The sequence below is a fragment of the Dermochelys coriacea genome, chromosome 8, assembly GCF_009764565.3.
Source record: "Dermochelys coriacea isolate rDerCor1 chromosome 8, rDerCor1.pri.v4, whole genome shotgun sequence".
NCBI lineage: Eukaryota > Metazoa > Chordata > Testudines > Dermochelyidae > Dermochelys > Dermochelys coriacea.
The window spans coordinates 38,538,792-38,557,140 of NC_050075.1; the positions used below are offsets into that span (position 1 = coordinate 38,538,792).

Here is an 18,349-nt window from a genome sequence, read left to right on the forward strand (position 1 = left end):
CAGTGTCCAGCAAAATGGGGCCCTAATGCTGTCTGGGGCCTCTCTGTGCTACTGTAATACAATTAAATCATAGTAACAAACAATTCAGGGTGGCCTTCATAACTCACTTGTGGTTTGCTTTACACAGACCACATCATCATGTAGTCAATAGGTTGATGTGGATAATGGGCTTTTGGGATATCCCAGATTTCACTAGACAGCAAATATTGCAAAAGCAATATCTCTGGATACCTCCTACTAGGGCTTCCTCTGCAAATTACACAATAATTTGCATACTGTTCAGAAGATAGTTTGCAATGGCCAATCCCGCTATGGATATTAGTGGAGTAATATCGAAAATGGAAGGACATGGACTGCGGGTGAAACCCCCATTCAGGGAGGCTACACTTAGCCCTGCCCCTTCCACCAGAGGCTCCACCCATACCCCACCCCTTCCATCTCCCCCTGCCTGCCAGAGCCCCGAGTCCCCCCCCCAGCCATGGCTGGAGGAGCTCTGGCCAAACAGCCCTGATCCCTGGACCCCAGCCAGCCAGAGCACTGCCCTGGGCTGATGACCAGCCCGAGCTGATAGCCAGCCCAAATTGATGGCCTGCCCTATCACCAGCCCAAGCCACCCAAGGCCACCAGCCAGCCTGAGCACTGGCCCAAGCTGCCCGAAGCCACTGGCCCAAGCCACCCCAAACTGCTGGTCGGCCTGAACCATGAGCACCAGACTGCTGGCTGGAGCTGAGCCCCTGCCAGCTTCTGGGGAGAGGGGGGTGAGGAGGGATGCAGCAGCCAGGGAGAGGGATGGGGGAGGCCTTGGGGGAGTGGGTGTGTGCAGGAGAGGAGGGATGCAGCGAGTGGCAGGTGGTGGGGGCCTCATGAGGGAATGGAGTGGATGAGAGGATGGATGCGGCATGTGGCGGGGACTTCCAGAGAGGGGGGTGAAATGGAGGAGAGGGACTCACCAGGCAGTGGAGGCCTCAGGGAAGAGGCGGTGCACAGGTGGGGCCACCACGGCCTAGACATCCTGCGGCGGGTCCGTGGTGGCACCTATTATACCCGCCGCCTGTGTGGAAGGGGAAGATGATGTCGTGGCTAAGGCATTGGCTTTGAACTCAGCAGATTATGGTCCAACTCCTGGCTGTGTCAGAGGCTTTGTGTGTGACCTTGGGCAAGTGGCTGAGGGCCAGATTTTCAAAGGAATTTAGGTGTCTAAAGATGCAGATAAGAAGGTGGGCACCTAAATCCCACAGGCCTGTGGTCTCTCAGTACCTCAGTGTCCCATCTGTAAAATGGGGATAATAATCCTTCCTTTGTCTGTGCTGTTTATTCAGACTCTGATGTCTCTGAGGCAAGGCTGTTTGTTGCTATGTGTTTGTACACAAACTACATAAGGAGACCTTGATGTTGGTTAGGGCCTATAGCTGCTACCATCAATAAATAATAATAACTAATAATTTAATATGAAGAGGATCTTGGGGTTCTAGGATTGTTTCATTGGACCCCTTTGGGGGACAATATGATTGCAAATCAATGAGCAAACAGTGTTAAACACAGCTGCTGGCCATCTGGCAAACATTGAGAAGCATGTTGTACTGTATCTAAGAATATAGATTGCAGCCTCATTTAACCAAAACTCCAGGTTAATTGAAGTTCTGTTGCAACCCCTGAGATTTGCAAAGCTGACTGACAGGTCTGTAGTACTAACAAGTCATCTATCAGCTTCCATTGAGCCCTGCAGTTGGGAAGCCAGACTTTAAATGCTGGCTATCCTCCTTTAGCCCCCTCTCACTTTCTCACCCTATTGCTGTAAGAAGATAGTGGTAGCAGGCTATTTTCTCCCCTGCCTCTCAGGTTCTGCAGAGCTAGTGGGTGGTATATCTCCCCTCTGCTCTGGGTTTGTGATTTTTAAGCACTGGTCAGATGACTTCCCCCTCCACACCCTTAATCCAAACCCTTGCTAATCCATAGGCAAGTGGTTCCCAAATTTTTTACTAAGGTGACCCCCCACACTCCCCACAACTGCATTCCCCCCCTTTTTTTGGGGGGACCTCACCTTTACATGTATGCTCTTCAGCCCTGGCAGTGTAATCTTAATCCTGGTCTGGTGTTGAGGGGAGAACCCAGGGCAGCAGGGGGCAGAGAGTGAGCTAGATCTGCACTCACCCCACAGTAGCCTGTTCCATGAGGCTGGGCCTGGCTTCCCATTCTGGGCATTGCAACCAGGCACATGTGGTCTCAACACCACTCAGGTTTTGCCCAGCAGCCCCTCCCTCAATCCCTAGGCCTCCTCTCCCCACCAGGTTAGGAGAAGTATATGCATTACTATATCAGGGCCTAACCCTGGACATGGCAACCCATCTACAACCTTCCCGCGACCCGCTGGTAGATGAGGACGCGCCATTTGGGAAACACCCCCATAGGCTTTGAGTGTCCTCTGAAACCTTGTCATGAATGGGGTTACACAGTGTTACATACACCTTACATAACCTTCAGATGGGAATGCAGGGCCCAATCTTGCAAACACTGATGCATATAAGTGATTTTCCTCAATTACATGCACACATGTTTGCAGAATTGGGCCCATAGGACCAAATTTTTAAAGGCATTTAGGCATTTAAAGATGCAGATAGGTGCCTGGGGGTGCCATGTGAGTTAGGCACCTAGGCCCAGATTCACAAACGTGCTTAGGCACCGAACTCCCAGACTTTAGACACCTAAGTCCCATTTTTGGGTGCCACTGAGATCCACAAAGCACCTGTGCGGCTGCTGTCTAACCTGTAAGCACCCAAACTCACTCGGTGCCTAAGTTTTTGTGGTACCTATGCACCTATATTTCTGCCTCGGCGCATGCACAGTGCTTTCTCACTCTGGACATCCAGGCGCCTATTTCCCACCTAAACCCCAGTGCAATCCATGAATCTGGGGGTAGGCCCTGTAACCGTGCCTTAGTAGGTCACAACTGAGGATGCCAAATTCAGGATGAACTGCTGAGAAATAGGGCAAACACAACCCAAAACTGGTAGTTATTCTTTTATAAGATAGACCAAACCGCCACAAAAGTAAACTCCTGTTTAACCACACTGGCTAACAAGAAAACATAAAGGCAATTTCCTCAGGCATTCCAGTTCTTATATTGCCACCAAAAACAATGGATTCAGAGATGAGTGGTTCTTTACAACCAGTCTCATCAAATAATAGGTTCTCCTGATCCCAAAGGACCAGCCACACACCAGGTCAACATATAACATAGATCTTACCCAAAAATCAAGCTGGTGCCAATCCTTTAATATCTAAAATCTAAAGGTTTATAGAAAGAAAGAAAGAAAGAAAGAAAGAAAGAAAGAAAGAAAGAAAGAAAGAAAGAAAGAAAGAAAGAAAGAAAGAAAGAAAGAAAGAAAGATGAGAGTTAAAAATGGTTAAAGGAATGAATAACATACAGTAGTGGCAAAGTTCTTGGTTCAGGCTTGTAGCAGTGATGGAATAAACTTCTGGCTTAAGTCAAGTCTCTGGAGTACATCCACAGCTTGGATGGGTCATTCAGTCCTTTTTTCAGAGCTTGTTTGTAGCAAGGTTCCTCCAGAAGTACGAAGCAGGATTGAAGACCAAATGGAGGTGTTTCCAGGGCCTTTTATAGCTTTTGCCATGTGGAGGGTATCCCACTGGTCTTACTGTGAAAAATTACAGCAACAAGATGGAGTTTGGAGTCACATGGGCAAGTCCCATGTCCATGCATTTTGCCTAATCAGATCAGGACATTTCATTAAGTGTAGATGGGCGTCTTCCATGGTCCATTGTTAGTTAAATGTTCTTGACGAGCCACTTAATTTGAACAGTCCCTCCAAGATGTGCTGGGCATTAACTTGTGGGCGTTACCCTAGGAGCAAACATTTGAAATCCAAGTATAGGGCCAATACTTACAACTTCAAATACAAAAATGATAAATGCATACAGATAGCATAAACATAAGCAGCAAATCATAACCTTTCCATAGACACCTCACTTGACAACCTTTGTACAATATTTGCTGCAAATATATAACAGTGGTTGCAATAATGATCTATATGGTCATATTTGTATCAGATAATGTCACAGGCCCTCCTCCACCTAACCCATATGCAGGGCCTGATCTGATAGGGGTGCTGAGAGGCTGCCTAAATCCATATAAAACATCAAGAGGAGAGAGAGCTGGACCTCCCTTCTGATCTTTAGCTAGGGTGATGAGATGGCAAGTTTGAAAAATTGGGATGAGGATGGGGGTAATAGGAGCCTATATAAGACAAAGCCCCAAATATCGTGGCATCTGGTCACTCCACCTTTAGCCCAGTAGTTAGGATACTCTCCTGGGGGACGAAGACCACTGCTTCAAGTCCTCCCTCTGCATGATAAGTAAGAGATTTGACCAGACACCTGTTACCTCTCAGGTGAGTGCTGGAACTATGGGATATTCTGGTTTGGGTCTCCTTAGTTTCTCCCGCTGAAGTTGCTCCACGGTAATTAAATGTTAATTGGACCAGAGAAAGAATGAGACTCCATCTTGTAGTCCAGAGGTAAGAGCACTCCCCTGAGCGGTGTCAGATCTCTTCTCCTTATCAGTAGAGCCAGTGTTTTTCAGCAATGAAAACACAGTAATTTTAGATTTTCAAAGCTATATATTTCATAATTTTTGGATTTGTGTTATATTAATATAAAAATACCATATTGCATTGTAATACTAAAGGCTAAAGCCAGTTGTGCAGTGAAGTGGGGGACAGATGCTGGGCACTGAGGGCTAGAGCCAGCTGTGTGCTGGGGACAGAAGCCAGCTGTGTGCTGGGGAGATGAGCAGGGGAGAGGCACTGTGGACATTGTTGAGAGCAGGTGTGACCTTATAATAATCAATAGCATTAACTTTGTTTACAGAGCATGGTATTTCTATAGGCAATATCTGACAGAATCCCACCCTCTCTGCTGAGCCTTTGGTAACTCTTTGTTTATTTTCTTTTCCTTAGCTCTCAGAATGGAGAAGAAGGTGGAGCTTGGCCAAACAACCAGTTTGATACGGAAATGCTTCAAGCCATGATCCTGGCATCAGCAAATGGTCAGTTTCCTTTAAGATAATTGCATCATTTGTAATGATGTAACATTTAAAGTGCATGTAATTAGATAGGATTTTAATATTATCAGTGGTTCAGAGCAACTGGCAGGGATGATGTGGCTTCCTAAAGTACTTCTTAAGCAAATACCATCAGAATACCATTGGCACTTGTATTACTATGCAAAAGAGACATGAACAGGGGCGCTGGAACAATCTGTATAGTGGGAGTGCTGAGAGCCATTGGATCAAACTGTAAATCCTGCATATGATGGAAACCACTTCAAGCAGCAGCAGCAGCACCCCTCCCTCCCCCCCGCCACACACACACATCCTTAGTTTCAGCACCCATTATATGAATAGGTTAGGATATGAGTAGGATATGACTGGCGAATTAACAACATGGAGCAGGGCTTGTGGTTGATGTGAGATAGTCATTCTGTTGTGTAGTAAGGCAGGAGGGTAAAGGCTGAGAATCTCCAGTACCTGCATTATTGAGAGAGTGGTATCTGGCTCATAATATGGTGATATGGAATAGAAGAACCTGTGTTTGGAGTGTCTCTCTCACTTTTTTAAAATGTGTATGTGTAGTTGTATAGAAAGTCTGATCCCAAAATAAAACAAATACGCAATGTCTGATTTGATACACCAGTACATGTGAGGGGATACCATTTTGGTGTGAATTTGAGTAAAGGAGCAAGTTGGGAGACTTGGCTGTGGATAGGACATGGAAACACAGTATTGGAAACATAGGATTTGCTGTACTGGATCCCAAGGTGCATCTACTCCAGTATCCTGCCTCCAGCAGTGACCAGCACCAGATGATTCAGAGGAAGGTGCAGTAGATAGATGTGGAATAATTGTCCCCCTCTGTCCCATTCTCACATACGAGGGAAGGAATAACATGTTAGTAGCAGAAAAGAGACATTTTTTGGTTTTGGAACAAAGGGCCAGATTTTTAAACAAGAGAACTCCTTTTTTACAGGGGCAATTTTGCATCCATGAAAAACTGTGATCACATATATTAGTTGGTAGATCTTTAATGACCAGGTTGTACCCACACAGCCAAGAATTATTTTAGCTGCTAAACTCATTTTTGGTAGCAAAATGCAGACACATTTTTAGTGCTGATAGCAAAAGAGAGGGCTGAGGCATAACTGAATATCTGCCTCACCAACTTTAAAATACTTTCTTTGCAATTATTATGATTGTGGTTTGTGGGTAGCTTTGTTTTTTTTAACTTTTACCATCTATTGTCATGTGAGAGTGACAGGAAATACAGAAGAGAGTTTGTAGCTCTGTGATCCTGGTGCACTTTTGTTAATGAATCATAATAGACAAGTCAATAGAATACAGAATTCAAGATAAAGAGGCTAGCTGTTTTACATAGAGTCTTTGCTTATAAATACCTTTAAGTTTATTCCCTCTAAATTTTAAAGATAGAAAAAACAGCATAACCATAAAATACTGACAAAAATGCTTAGGATGTTTTCTCTCTGCTCTTGGCAGAAAAAAAGTCTGGAGTGAGGATTTCAAATTGGTATTTCTTCTTTGGAGAGTTGCTTTAGCCTGAACTTTGTAACCCTGAAAGCCTCTCTGCAGACTCTGAGCAGCCCAAGCAAACAGCTGCCACAGCCATTTAAGGAGATGAAGGTCTTGGACATTAGAGTGTTTTCTTTTATAGATAGATAGATAGATAGATAGATAGATAGATAGATAGATAGATAGATAGATAGATAGATATTTTAAGAATAGAAACAATGTGAAAATGTGGTTCTATTCTGTAAATGGACTCTGTAAAAATAGCCATGGGGGCCATATGTTTATCATTTCTCCATGTCTCCAGCTAACATGTCATCACTTTAAAATAACATGATTATTTTTCTGCTTGCCTGCCCTGCAATCCCTGGGATCTAAAAGCTGAATGGGTTCTTTCTAAATTGTTCATCAGTTTACACTTATGTGTGAGGAAGGGACCCTTAATCTGGAAAAACTCCCCCCTACCCACATGATAAGCTAGTTCATGGCATTTTTTGCCACTGCCCAGATTGGTGTTGCCCTGCCCTGATGTGATGCCCCTCTACAGGGTTTTTCTATGCTCCTGGGGATGTGTGAAATCTGTTCCATCCATTAAACTGTAACAAATTGCTCTCCCTGATGAGTCATCTCCACTCTGCAGAATGGAAGATGGTCAGAGGGCTGTGACTGTCTCCTCCCCAATCCTCCCCACCATGTTTTCTGTATCTTGCTGTGGGAGGAAGGGGAACAGAAGCCAGGGGTCTCTGTTCTCACCAGAGTGTAGAGAGACCAGGACTGCTCTTGTGAGGGCTCTTACACCGCCACCGTATTGATCCACTTTGGCACAGTGCACAACCATGTGCTGATCCTTAAACACATTAATAGTGTCATTGACTTCAGCATCACTCTTCATATGCTTAAGTGATGGGCTGGATGGGGGAAAGGCTTCTTACTCCTCCCATTTGCCACACGCCCATGCAAGAGCCACTTACATTCAAGCCCGAAGGGGGATAGTGATACCACTGCTGCACCATTTCCCCTGTTTCAGCCTGGGATATCACAGATGCCCCTCCACTGAGTGTGAGGAGACAGAACAGGAGACTGGCTGTGCTCTCCAGCACCATGCCCTGCAGATCCAATCTGTTCAGGAGTTAATACAGTTACCAGCGGCATTGATTGTCTGGATCCTGTTCAAGGCTGCCAGTGAGCAGCTGCAGGGAAACCCAGCTAATAGCAATAGGGCTTCTTCCAGGGGTGAAGTCATTCCAGTGCAGACCAGCTGTGCAAAGGTGAAGGTATCCCTGGAGCATGGCTCCTGTCTTTATGGCTCTGGGTTCCCTTCCCCATGAATCCTCAGGACTTCAGGTTGGGAGACCTCAATCTCTGCAAACTCTACAGCTCCCAAACGCCTCTCTTTTCTTGAAGGGAAGCTGCTCAGGAACCTGCAAGGTCAGCCTCCTGGAGTTCTCTTTCCCCTCTGCTCCCTTTGCATGGGTTTCTCCCTGGGACAGGCACCAATCCTGTCCAAAGTTTCATCAATTGGAACTCAGTTAACAACCAGTTACATTCAGTAACAATGCTATTGCATCTTCTCCTTTCATTTGGCCACTTTGCTAATCATACTGGAGATCAACAAATCAATGTCCAGTAGCCTTTTGACCATGTTCGTTCTGTGAATCATTAACTCATAACGGGAGCACCACAGGATGATTTTCATCTTGCCTCCGATTCTATTGATGACAGGGAAGCAGACTAGACACCAGCTTACTCTCCCTAGCTGTGTGTGTTCTGCAGGGCTGCCCTGAGGGCAGGGTATAAACACCCACCTTCCATTAGTAAAGGCAACAGATCTAACTCACTGCTGAGGAAGAAGGTTTCATTTTTATAGTCTCTTTTCTGACAATAAGAGCCAGAGGCGCTGACTTCCCCAGTTCCCAGAGGGTGCTTGACCCCTGTTCACCCCAGACCCCACCCCACTCCACCCTTTCCCCCAAATCCCTGTCCCGCTTCTTCCTGCCCTGTCCCTCCCCAACCGCTTTCTGCATCTGCTCCACCCCTGCCCCACCTCCTCCCAATTCCTCGCCCACCCACACCCCCTGCCTCTTCCTGCTCCCACTCCTCCTTCTCCCCCGCAGCGCCTTCTGCACACTGCTGAACAGCTGATCCTGGTGGATGGGAGGGCTGGGAGGGAGGGGGAGGAGCTGATCATAGGGCTACCGGTGGATGCTGAGCACCCACTATTTTTTTCCTACAGCCCCAGAGCACCCACGGCATCAGTGTCTATGATAACAGCACCTCAGAGATTTCATCCCTTCTTTTTGTATTTTCTCTCTCCAGCATATGGAGGTTTAGGTAGGGGTGAGGGCAGGGAGGGGAAGACTAATCCAACCATCAGTCCCTGACCTCTGGTGCTGTGACACCTGAGCTTTGCTAGCCAGTTGAAATGCTTCCATTTACACACCCACTCTGAAGGGCCTAAAGCTCTTCAGCAGTTAGAAAAGTCAGGGCTTCTGAGAGTCTGAAGCGATTTACGCTTTTGCTGACTGAGGAATACCGAAGATCATTTTAAAATCAGGGACTAAATGCTAGACACATGATGGCATCTAATTCTAGGAACTCTCCCTTTAAAATTTAAAGGAGTACTTGTGGCACCTTAGACATTAACAAATTTATTTGAGCATAAGCTTTCGTGAGCTACAGCATCCGATGAAGTGAGCTGTAGCTCACAAAAGCTTATGCTCAAATAAATTTGTTAGTCTCTAAGGTGCCACAAGTACTCTTGTTCTTTTTGTGAATACAGACTAACACGGCTGCTACTCTGAAACCTCCCTTTAAAATGTTTTGGATAAAATCTAAATTGATACAATGCAATGTGTAGAGGAAGAAAAAGCTGGTTTGATTGTGGTGGTAGAAAAAGTGAGTGAAATAAAGCACAGGATAGTCCTGCCTGGATTTTCAGACACCACTTGTCTGCAAGCCAAGGCATGGCTTTCTATGATGCACTATACATTGTTAAATAAAGGTCTCTATATTTGGTTTACTGAAAGCCACAACAGCAGCCGCAGTCTCAAGTGCTCAAGTGATAAGCCCCCTAAAGCTTGTTATCTTAGCCAGAGATGAGCTCAGTTTGTAAAAGAAACAGAGCCATGAGTTGGTTATTTTTGTCTAATCTAAGATCCTGGATAGTTTAGTTTATTTTCCTCATCTTACTCTGACCATAAGAGCCTCCAGACAATTTACCATAAGTGGCAGTATAAAGGGAGGTTACCTTACAGGAGCGTCAGGGAATCTGAAGCTATATAGGTTTCAGAGTGGTAGCTGTGTTAGTCTGTATCAGCAAAAAAAAGGAGGAATCCTTGTGGCACCTTAAAGACTAACAAATTTATTTGGGCCCAAATAAATTTGTTAGTCTCGAAGGTGCCACAAGGCTCCTCATTGTTGAAGCAATATAGACAGCCTATTATGTATGACTCTGTACAAAGTTATTCAGACCTGCAGCAAGCTTGAATTAGAATTGATAAATGACTGAATACAAACTTTAAGATTAGTTACTAGCCAATAGGAGTTGAAACATTGCTTGCAGAAAAGCAGCTTAGTGCTGAATTAAACATATCTGTTGTCTTGCTCTTCACCTGTAATTTCATGTTAAATAAAAACATTGAGCTCATTGCACATTGAGCTCGCCAGTGATTCTTAGGGTATGTCTTCACTAGCACGAAGCACTTTAACGTGGCTGTGTAGTTGCAGCACCAACACTGGGAGAGCTAAAAACCATCCCCACGAGGTGAGTAGCTTCCAGTGCTGGGAGCGCAGCTACACTGCCACTTTATAGCGCTGAAACTTGCAGTGCTCAGGAGGGTATTTTTTCACATCCCTGAGTGAGAAGGTTGCAGTGCTGTAAAGTGGCAGGCTAGACAAGGCCTTAGACTGGGCAAACTGGCTCCTCAGGCAGCCTGTGAACTTCACAGACACTTTCCTCACTGGAAACCGTGCTGACTCCTGATGTTTATTTCAACTAGTAAACCTGTTCTGCACCCTGATTACAGCCCCTCCCCAGCCCCTCAGTCCCCACCGCCTGCCATACTGTGCATTTTCAACAGGCAGCTGGGGTGATTTCTCTTAATAACATTATGACATAGAAGTGGGTTGGTAGGTCATTAGCAATGACTTGATGACTGAGGAGACAGATTGCTGTGTCCTCAGTGAATGCTCTATTTAAAGTGATACAGAAAACACATACAGTACTTAAAACTGCAAAGCCCCCTCCCCCAGCCAGTCTGTCTCCAGCTGAAATGAAGTGAATCAGCACAGAGAAAATCCACCACCCTCACCGTGGAATGAAATAAGAATCAAACTGCACGCAGTTATCTCAACTGCAGTCAAATCCGAGAACATGTCTAAAGTGTTTAGTTCATCCATGCACACTTTGAAGCACCCTGAAGGATGTGCTAATGAAGTGGCACGGGCTGAGGGACATACTGGTCGCTGCTTCCCGCAGCCCCCATTGGCCGGGCACAGCGAACCGCGGCCAGTGGAAGCCGCAATTGGCCAAACCTGCGGACGCGGCAGGTAAACAAACCGGCCTGGCCCGCCAGAGGCTTTCCCTGAACAAGTGGCGTCCCAAGTTTGGGAAACACTGAACTAGTGTATTAATTGTTGTTGAGATTAACAATTACAGGTCTCTGAGTACATTTTAAAACAATGAGAAGGCAGAAGATGTTTAAACACTCTCCATGGGGTGAACTATAAAACCAAGGAATAAATAGTATCAGGGGGTAGCCGTGTTAGTCTGGATCTGTAAAAGCAGCAAAGAGTCCTGTGGCACCTTATAGACTAACGGACGTATTGGAGCATAAGTTTTCATGGGTGAATACATGCATAAGCTTTTGTGGGTGAATACATGTATGCATCTGAAGAAAATTCACCCACGAAAGCTTATGCTCCAATACGTCTGTTAGTCTATAAGGTGCCACAGGACTCTTTGCTGCTTTTAAGGAATAAATAGTTAGCTTTGTGGATTAGCAATAAATATAATTAAAATGTATATGCTCCCTGCCCCTATATAGACTCTTAAAAGCAATCCTACCCAATTTCAGGAATCAGTTCTAAAGAGAAATGTAGCCAAGTATCCCAAGGCTATATAATTCAGCTGGGAAATCATAAACCACTAGAGAGCCTGACCAATTTCACTCCAGAGTCCAAAATGGCATTTCCCTGCAGTATGGTTTTGTACTTTACAAAGCCCTGTGAGCTTCCATTAGCAGTTCTTGTGTACTGTCCCTTGGGCCCTTACACTCTGTTCCTCTGACACCTCAGGCCTCTTCTCCTTTTACTTCTAAAAATCAACAAGAAAACCCATTGTTTAGAATGCTACAAAAGAGACCCTATTTGGTTCAGTGCAAATATGTCCCATTGTTATGGTACTGTATTACAAGGGAGCAGGGGATCCACAAGTAGGAGCTGGCTGGGTGCCAGCATTAAGGTCTCCATCACCAGCTGATAGTCTTCAGTAGCAGAACACAGATCATTTGCGCAATTTTTTTAAAAAAGCAAGGCAAATATTTTAAATTAAAAGATGATTAAAAATACAATTTGAAAGAAAGATTAAAGAAGAAAGGAGAACAATGAGGGTAAAATTCTGGGCAGGACAATCGATCGATAGTGCTCAGTCTTGCTCTATCACTCCCACTGATCTCTAGTCACCAGATCAGATATGTGCTATTGAATGCAAGGTCAGTAGTTCCCATGCATGATTTATTTAAGGATAAGCACCTAATACTACAGGGTTGGATGATAGTAGACCCATTGTTAACCCAGTGACTTCAGCAGTAATCAGGAGTCAGGGAAGTGGTGTGGCTGTGCTGATTCTATCCCTAGGAGGTTTCTCACCCCAAAACTGATAAAGTATGTCCATCTTGCATGTGATTCCTGAGCTAGGGGGAAGATGGAGCTAGTGCAAGGGTACAGATTGCCCTACTGCTCCAAGGTGTTCTTGAACTAACAGAATTCTTCTCCATGGGGCATTGGAGTCACCAGCATCAGTGATTATCCAGCTTTTCATTCTGCAGACTATTTTGTTAGAAAAAAACTTTCCCCCTAAATACCCAGTTCCCCAGTGCATGAATCTCAGAATTTTCCATGGCTAATCAGAAAGGATTTCACAAACAAATGATGGTCCATGGGCCACTTTTTGAGAACCTCTGATCTAGATCACTTCTGATAGATAACTTCAGTGTCCATGCACATGGTGACTCCTGTGAATTAGCCACTCCTTGAACTATTACACGAATTCCCGGCTTGCCCAAGTCCTCTGTATGCTCTGTGAATCGCAGCCTGCATTACAGAAGTTCTTCCCCCTTTTCCCCCTTCCATGTCTCTCTCCTGCATTCTATTCAAGTCAGCATTAGAGCATGAGAGGAGTGCCCTACTTTGCTCCTGTAATATCAGCACTACAGGAAACCTTCTACTTATCTACCTCCCTCCTATGCTCTGCTCCCCAGCTTAGAATTGCAGCACAGAACCATGACAGAAGCTACTGCAGCTGTATTTATCACATTATGCTCAACTCCCCTAGACCACTCAGTATGGCTGCATTATAGGAATTTCCTATTACCCCACATATTTTACTCTCCAAATTAGACCCATGCTATAGCAATACTGGGGCCAGGGTTAAAGTGGTTAGAAAGAACTGCTACATATGACATTACCCAGTGATGGAATTTTCTTAGTGCATAATAGTTATGGCTTGAATAGTTGGTTTAAATACCTTTATAATGCTCTGGTTTCTCTGGATGGGGAAGGAAAGTATTTTGAATATTAGGTGGCAGATGTATACCAAGGTGAAAGGTATTGAATTTGTCAGGCAGGGATCAAAGTGTGACTATGTTAGCCCCTTGAGGTTAGCTAGTGATGAGTCTAGAGCAGCCATGCAGCAAAGACTGAGGTGCCAATACCAGACTGGCAAATGGTAGGAGTACCAAACCTAAGAGTTCAGCAATAAGATCAGATAAGCCCATAGGATTTCTTTCCATCACCTTTCTAGTGCACTGTCCTGAACATGTATATGACAGCACCATTACTAGCAGCAACATTTCCTGAACAGAAACAGGGTTGGGATGATCAGATGCTGCACTCCCCATTTAATCAGGGAGCACCAAATAACTGTTCCAAATCCAGGAACTGACCTGCCCCTGCCCCCTCTCTTTTGAGAGTGCTTTTTTGGAGTGGGAGAAGTAAGGATTTTAACTGTTGATAGGAGTTCTCTTGCTTTCCCACCTCCCTGGCCCTGTGCCCTGCTCCCTATTCTTAGATATGCACTACTGGAGCTGCTGCTGTCCCATATGCCTTCTGTGCTCTATTCCTGACACCCATGCCACAGCAAGTCTTGTGCTGCTCTGATAAATAGTTATCTTTCTGTAATAGAAGGCTCTGATATTTTGGTTTAGAACGTTACCTCTGTTTATCCAAAGAAATTCATTTTACTGTCAGTGAAGTGGCTCATCAGTAGTAATTCATTTGTGTTCCCATTCTGTTCCCATATTTTAATCACTCCCTTTATGCCAAGAGCCTTTGAACAGATCTGCTCCTTCATCCTCTTATGAAACATTACAGTTTTGCACAATTTAAGGATGATCTTGTGACTGAAGCTCTGGACTAGCACTCAGGAGATCTGGCTTCACTGCCTGACTCTCCCACTGACTCCCATGTGACATTGTCTTGCTTGTCTGTGTAGATTGCAAACTCTTTGGGACAGGGACTGTCTCTCACTATATGTCTGTGGAGCGCCTGGCACAAAAGGCCCCAATCTTGGTTGATGCCTGAAGGCTCTACTGTAATAGGAATAATTAATAATAAGTTGAAATTTCACCCTTGTAGATATTAATGGTCTTCCCTCCTGTGCCCTGTGCAGAAGCGGCTGATGGGAACTCTACTCTGGGAGGAGGAGCCGGCACTATGGGCCTCAGCACCAGGTATGGCCCCCAGTTCACACTGCAGCACGTCCCTGACTACAGGCAAAATGTATACATCCCCGGCAGCACTGCCACCCTCTCCAACTCCTCAGGTAAACGAGATGGGAAGAGCTCAGGCTCTTCAGGTGGAAACAAGAAGAAGTCTGGGAAGAAGGAGAAGAAGTAGAATTGACAGACCATCAGCAGCTTAGACCTACAGGGCAGACCCCTCCAGCACTCCCCCAAATCACAGCTTAGGATAGAGGATGAATGTGAATTTTGTGATGAAAAAGCAGGAAACACTACGAATGTATGTCATCATCAGAGCTAGGAGTAGGGGCTCCTACTATTAGTCCTCATGATGAAAAATAATTGGAAACAAAACAAAACAAAAAAAATAAGTGCCCTGTTAATACTAACTAATATTTTATACTATCACTTGGGTAATTTAATGTTCAAGGATGTAAAATCTTTTAAACATGTCTTTGGATTTGGTTTGCTCCAGAATGGTCCAAGAAAGCCATGAGGCTTGTTCTTGGCTTTGCCCAGTGTAAATAATTGTAACATGGATTTTTTTTTATTTATATACTTTAGATCATTTTCAAAAAAAAAAAGTTCCCCAAATTAGAACCCATGTTCCAGATTTTGATATTTAACTTTCCACTAGTGAATCTGACCCTGAGTAACCTTGAAATGGATTCCTAGTTACAAAGTTGGTAGGGAGTGCTTCAGTTCCTGTTTACCTATTATCCTAAAAGAAATAAGTGTTTACACTGCATGAGCCGATAGGAATAAGGCTAAGATGCGTTTTAAACATTATTTTTTTTAAGTGTGACCAGTGATGGCCTGAAATATGAAACAAAAATCATGATGTCTGAGAGACAGGGAATGCATTCAATCTGCAGTGGAAAAGATCTAAGTGCAGAGCATGCCACTAGCATTATTGAGCTATTCAAAACCTGTCCATATTGATTTAGAGGCCTCTATAGGACAAATTCATCTCCTCAATTCTTTGCAGTAAATATTTATATGTATATTAATGTTTTCCTGGAACTAAAGTTAAGAAAGTCCAAGTCCACTGCTGTGAGAACAAGGAGCTGCAGCTCCTTAAAGCAATGAAAAGCTAAGTCCATACCAAGGAATGATATTATCAGAGAATAAACTCTGATCTATTTGTATGGAATAGAGACTGAATGCTTCACATTTCTGCTCATTAAACTGCATGCAATACTCACCTCACATCTACAGTAGGACAGCTAACTCTACCAGATCTAGGGAAGTCATCATTGCATGCATGTACAGCATAGTGTAAATACACTGTGAGATAAGTGAGTCTCAGTGCAGGCCAAGCAGTGTCTATCTGGGAGTGGGGTTCAGTAATAAGTGGCACAATGTGTTATAAAGAGTCATTGCTCTGGCCTAGAGCAGTGATGAGATTTGCACATTCCATGTCTATGCAGAGCAGCCAAGGACAGCCTTTGTTCATTAGCCTTCAGAACTGGATACTCAGTAACTGACAGTTGATTTGATGGGACCAAGGGACCATGCTCACAAATAAGGGACCCAAGAACTGGAGCTGAGCACATGCCACTGACTGCAAAGCCAGTGGGCCTGAGAGCTGCTCTGGAGATGCTCACAGGAGGGCCCAGGTCAGTCAGGTGACCAAGAGGAAGGATACTGCTGGATCACACACTCATTCCAGCCCAGACTGTAACTGTACACAAGCAATTAGATGTGACTCAAAATCCACTGGATTTAGTCAGAAATATGGACAAGACTTTGCCTTGTTTTTGGTACCACTGGTACTGGGATTTTTACCACATTGATAGAATAGGATTGTCAGGAAGTAGGGTCTCTCCACTATGTGCCCTTTGTAACTATGTACTCTGCTGACTGTTGGTCCAGACACAGCAAAGAGAGAGCGTGCAGTGTGCCCTTAGCATTGAATCAGCTTGGCAGCGAGTCTCCACAAGCACCTAGTCAGTGAGGAAGGCTGTATTGTACCCTTAAGCCCCTCTTTAGCTAGAGAAGGGGGATGCCCTTTACACTGGGCCGGCTTCCCATATCAAAGTAAGTGGGAGGGACCTGGGAAGGAAAAGGCAAAGGCAAAGATACAGGGATAGCTATGCCAGGATTGTTTTAATTTCTAATGAATAACTCACCTGAGAAGATCCAGCCTTCTATGATCACTCAGATTAAACTTTCTCCAAGCAGCCAGGGTGCTTGCCTGGCCTGACGCAGCCCAGCGTCCGGCAGTATTCACCAGAGCATTGTGCACTAACTGATGCCTCGTTAGCCAATTGCTATCTCCTTGTGTCTAGAGAAACAGGACTTGTCTATGCGAAGAACTTGTCTGTGTATGATTTTTGTACTGATCCCAGTCACCCTCTGCGGTGGTTGCACTAGAAACAGTTTACACAGTTAGTAAGGCTTTTACAAACTAATGTAGTTATTATGTGACCCTTCTAGAAGTACTGTAGATGAATTGTAGTGTTTATATTTTCTTTTAATCAGCAATCTGAGTTAGTGTAGAGAGTGTTTTGTACTAGTGATGTGTTACTTTTATCTCAGTAAATAACTTGTGGACATCAGTATTTTCAATTTCTCTTTATCTTCTTTCTGTGTGATCTGTGCTCTAAGTGTATGTGAAATGAAACACACTTGTCCTTTCAATGTGTCTAATATTGAATTATACTTATATATTATATAAATGCTTATATCCTCTTATATCCATATAGACCAATGTTCAATGTGCTACACGCAAGTTTTATACTCTAATATTTATATTGCTTTTTTTCTTTGGGAAAAAATAATAAAATGGTTTCTTCTGAACTGATTGTAAAGTTGTTCCTGAGAGAGTCTATCTGCCTGCCTGCCTGTCTGCATAGCTTTCTATGTGACTGCTGTGTCTAGGCTGCAGACTTAGGTGACTAGCATAGGTATAGTAAATTATCATTCAACCTTCAGAAAGTGTTACAGAGGCTCATGCTGCAAGGTTTATTCCTGTGTAATGTAGTGAAAACGGTGAATTATCCCTTGAGCACCGGTGCTTGGTCTCCTGGCCTCTGTGGCCCCTAGCAAAGCATGGCTAGGAAGGATGCAGGCAGCCCCCTGAGGGGAATCCATGGCGTGAAGGGAGTAACGGCATTCTAAGTACTGCAAACTTAGGGCTAGTCCACACTGGCAATGTGGCTGTGTAGTCGCGGCAGAGGGCTGGGAGAGAGCTCTCCCAGCACTCTAAAAAAACCACCTCTACAAGGGGCATAGCTCCCAGTGCTGGAAGCATGGCTCCCAGCGCTTGTACACTGTCTACACTCGTGCTTTACAGCGCTGAAACTTGCTGCGCTCAGAGGAGTGTTTTTTCACACCCCTGAGCGAGAAAGTAGCAGCACTGTAAAGTGCCAGTGTAGACAAGCCCTCAATCTGCATACGCTTGCTCCTTTTTGGGGTTGGGTAGCAGAGCCCACACAGAAGTCTCTGCAGGCTTGTGGAGAAGAGCGAGTGTGCCATAGAGCTGGCAGCGGAGAGGAGTATGGGCACATACATTCCACAGATGGGAAATTGCTTTATGTTTATGAAGAGAAATGTCCCTGTTTTCTGTCCCCACCTCTCCAATCATTCTGACAGGGCCCAGTGCTCCCTCACCAACCCCACGGTCATCCGTGACAACGCCCATTGCTACCCCACCCCCTCTACCACCAGCAGTGAAAAGGCCCAGTGCTATTCCACCAACCCTCTCCCGTCACTGACAGGGCCCAGCATTCGCCCACCACCCCATCCACATCAGTGACAGGGCCCAACATCCCCCACTCCCCTCCCCCGT

The 18,349-nt window shown here is 44.9% G+C and overlaps 2 protein-coding genes across 36 annotated transcripts in view; both read left to right on the forward strand.

The window, feature by feature from the left end:
• The window catches only part of LOC119859868 (protocadherin gamma-A10-like), a 159,159-nt gene extending 154,120 nt beyond the window's left edge, over positions 1–5,039 (forward strand). The window contains 1 exon segment of the mRNA XM_043490686.1: positions 4,977–5,039. The gene's annotated coding sequence lies outside the window, so the exon portion shown is untranslated.
• The window catches only part of LOC119859844 (protocadherin gamma-C5-like), a 372,734-nt gene extending 355,376 nt beyond the window's left edge, over positions 1–17,358 (forward strand). For all 35 annotated transcript variants that reach the window (XM_043490724.1, XM_038412595.2, XM_038412598.2 and 32 more), the window contains 2 exons: positions 4,977–5,065; positions 14,487–17,358. In XM_043490724.1, the coding sequence (XP_043346659.1) occupies positions 4,977–5,065; positions 14,487–14,713 (316 nt within the window). In that variant the 3' untranslated portion in view covers positions 14,714–17,358. The remainder of the gene's footprint in view (positions 1–4,976; positions 5,066–14,486) is intronic.
• The last annotated feature ends 991 nt before the right edge of the window (positions 17,359–18,349 follow it).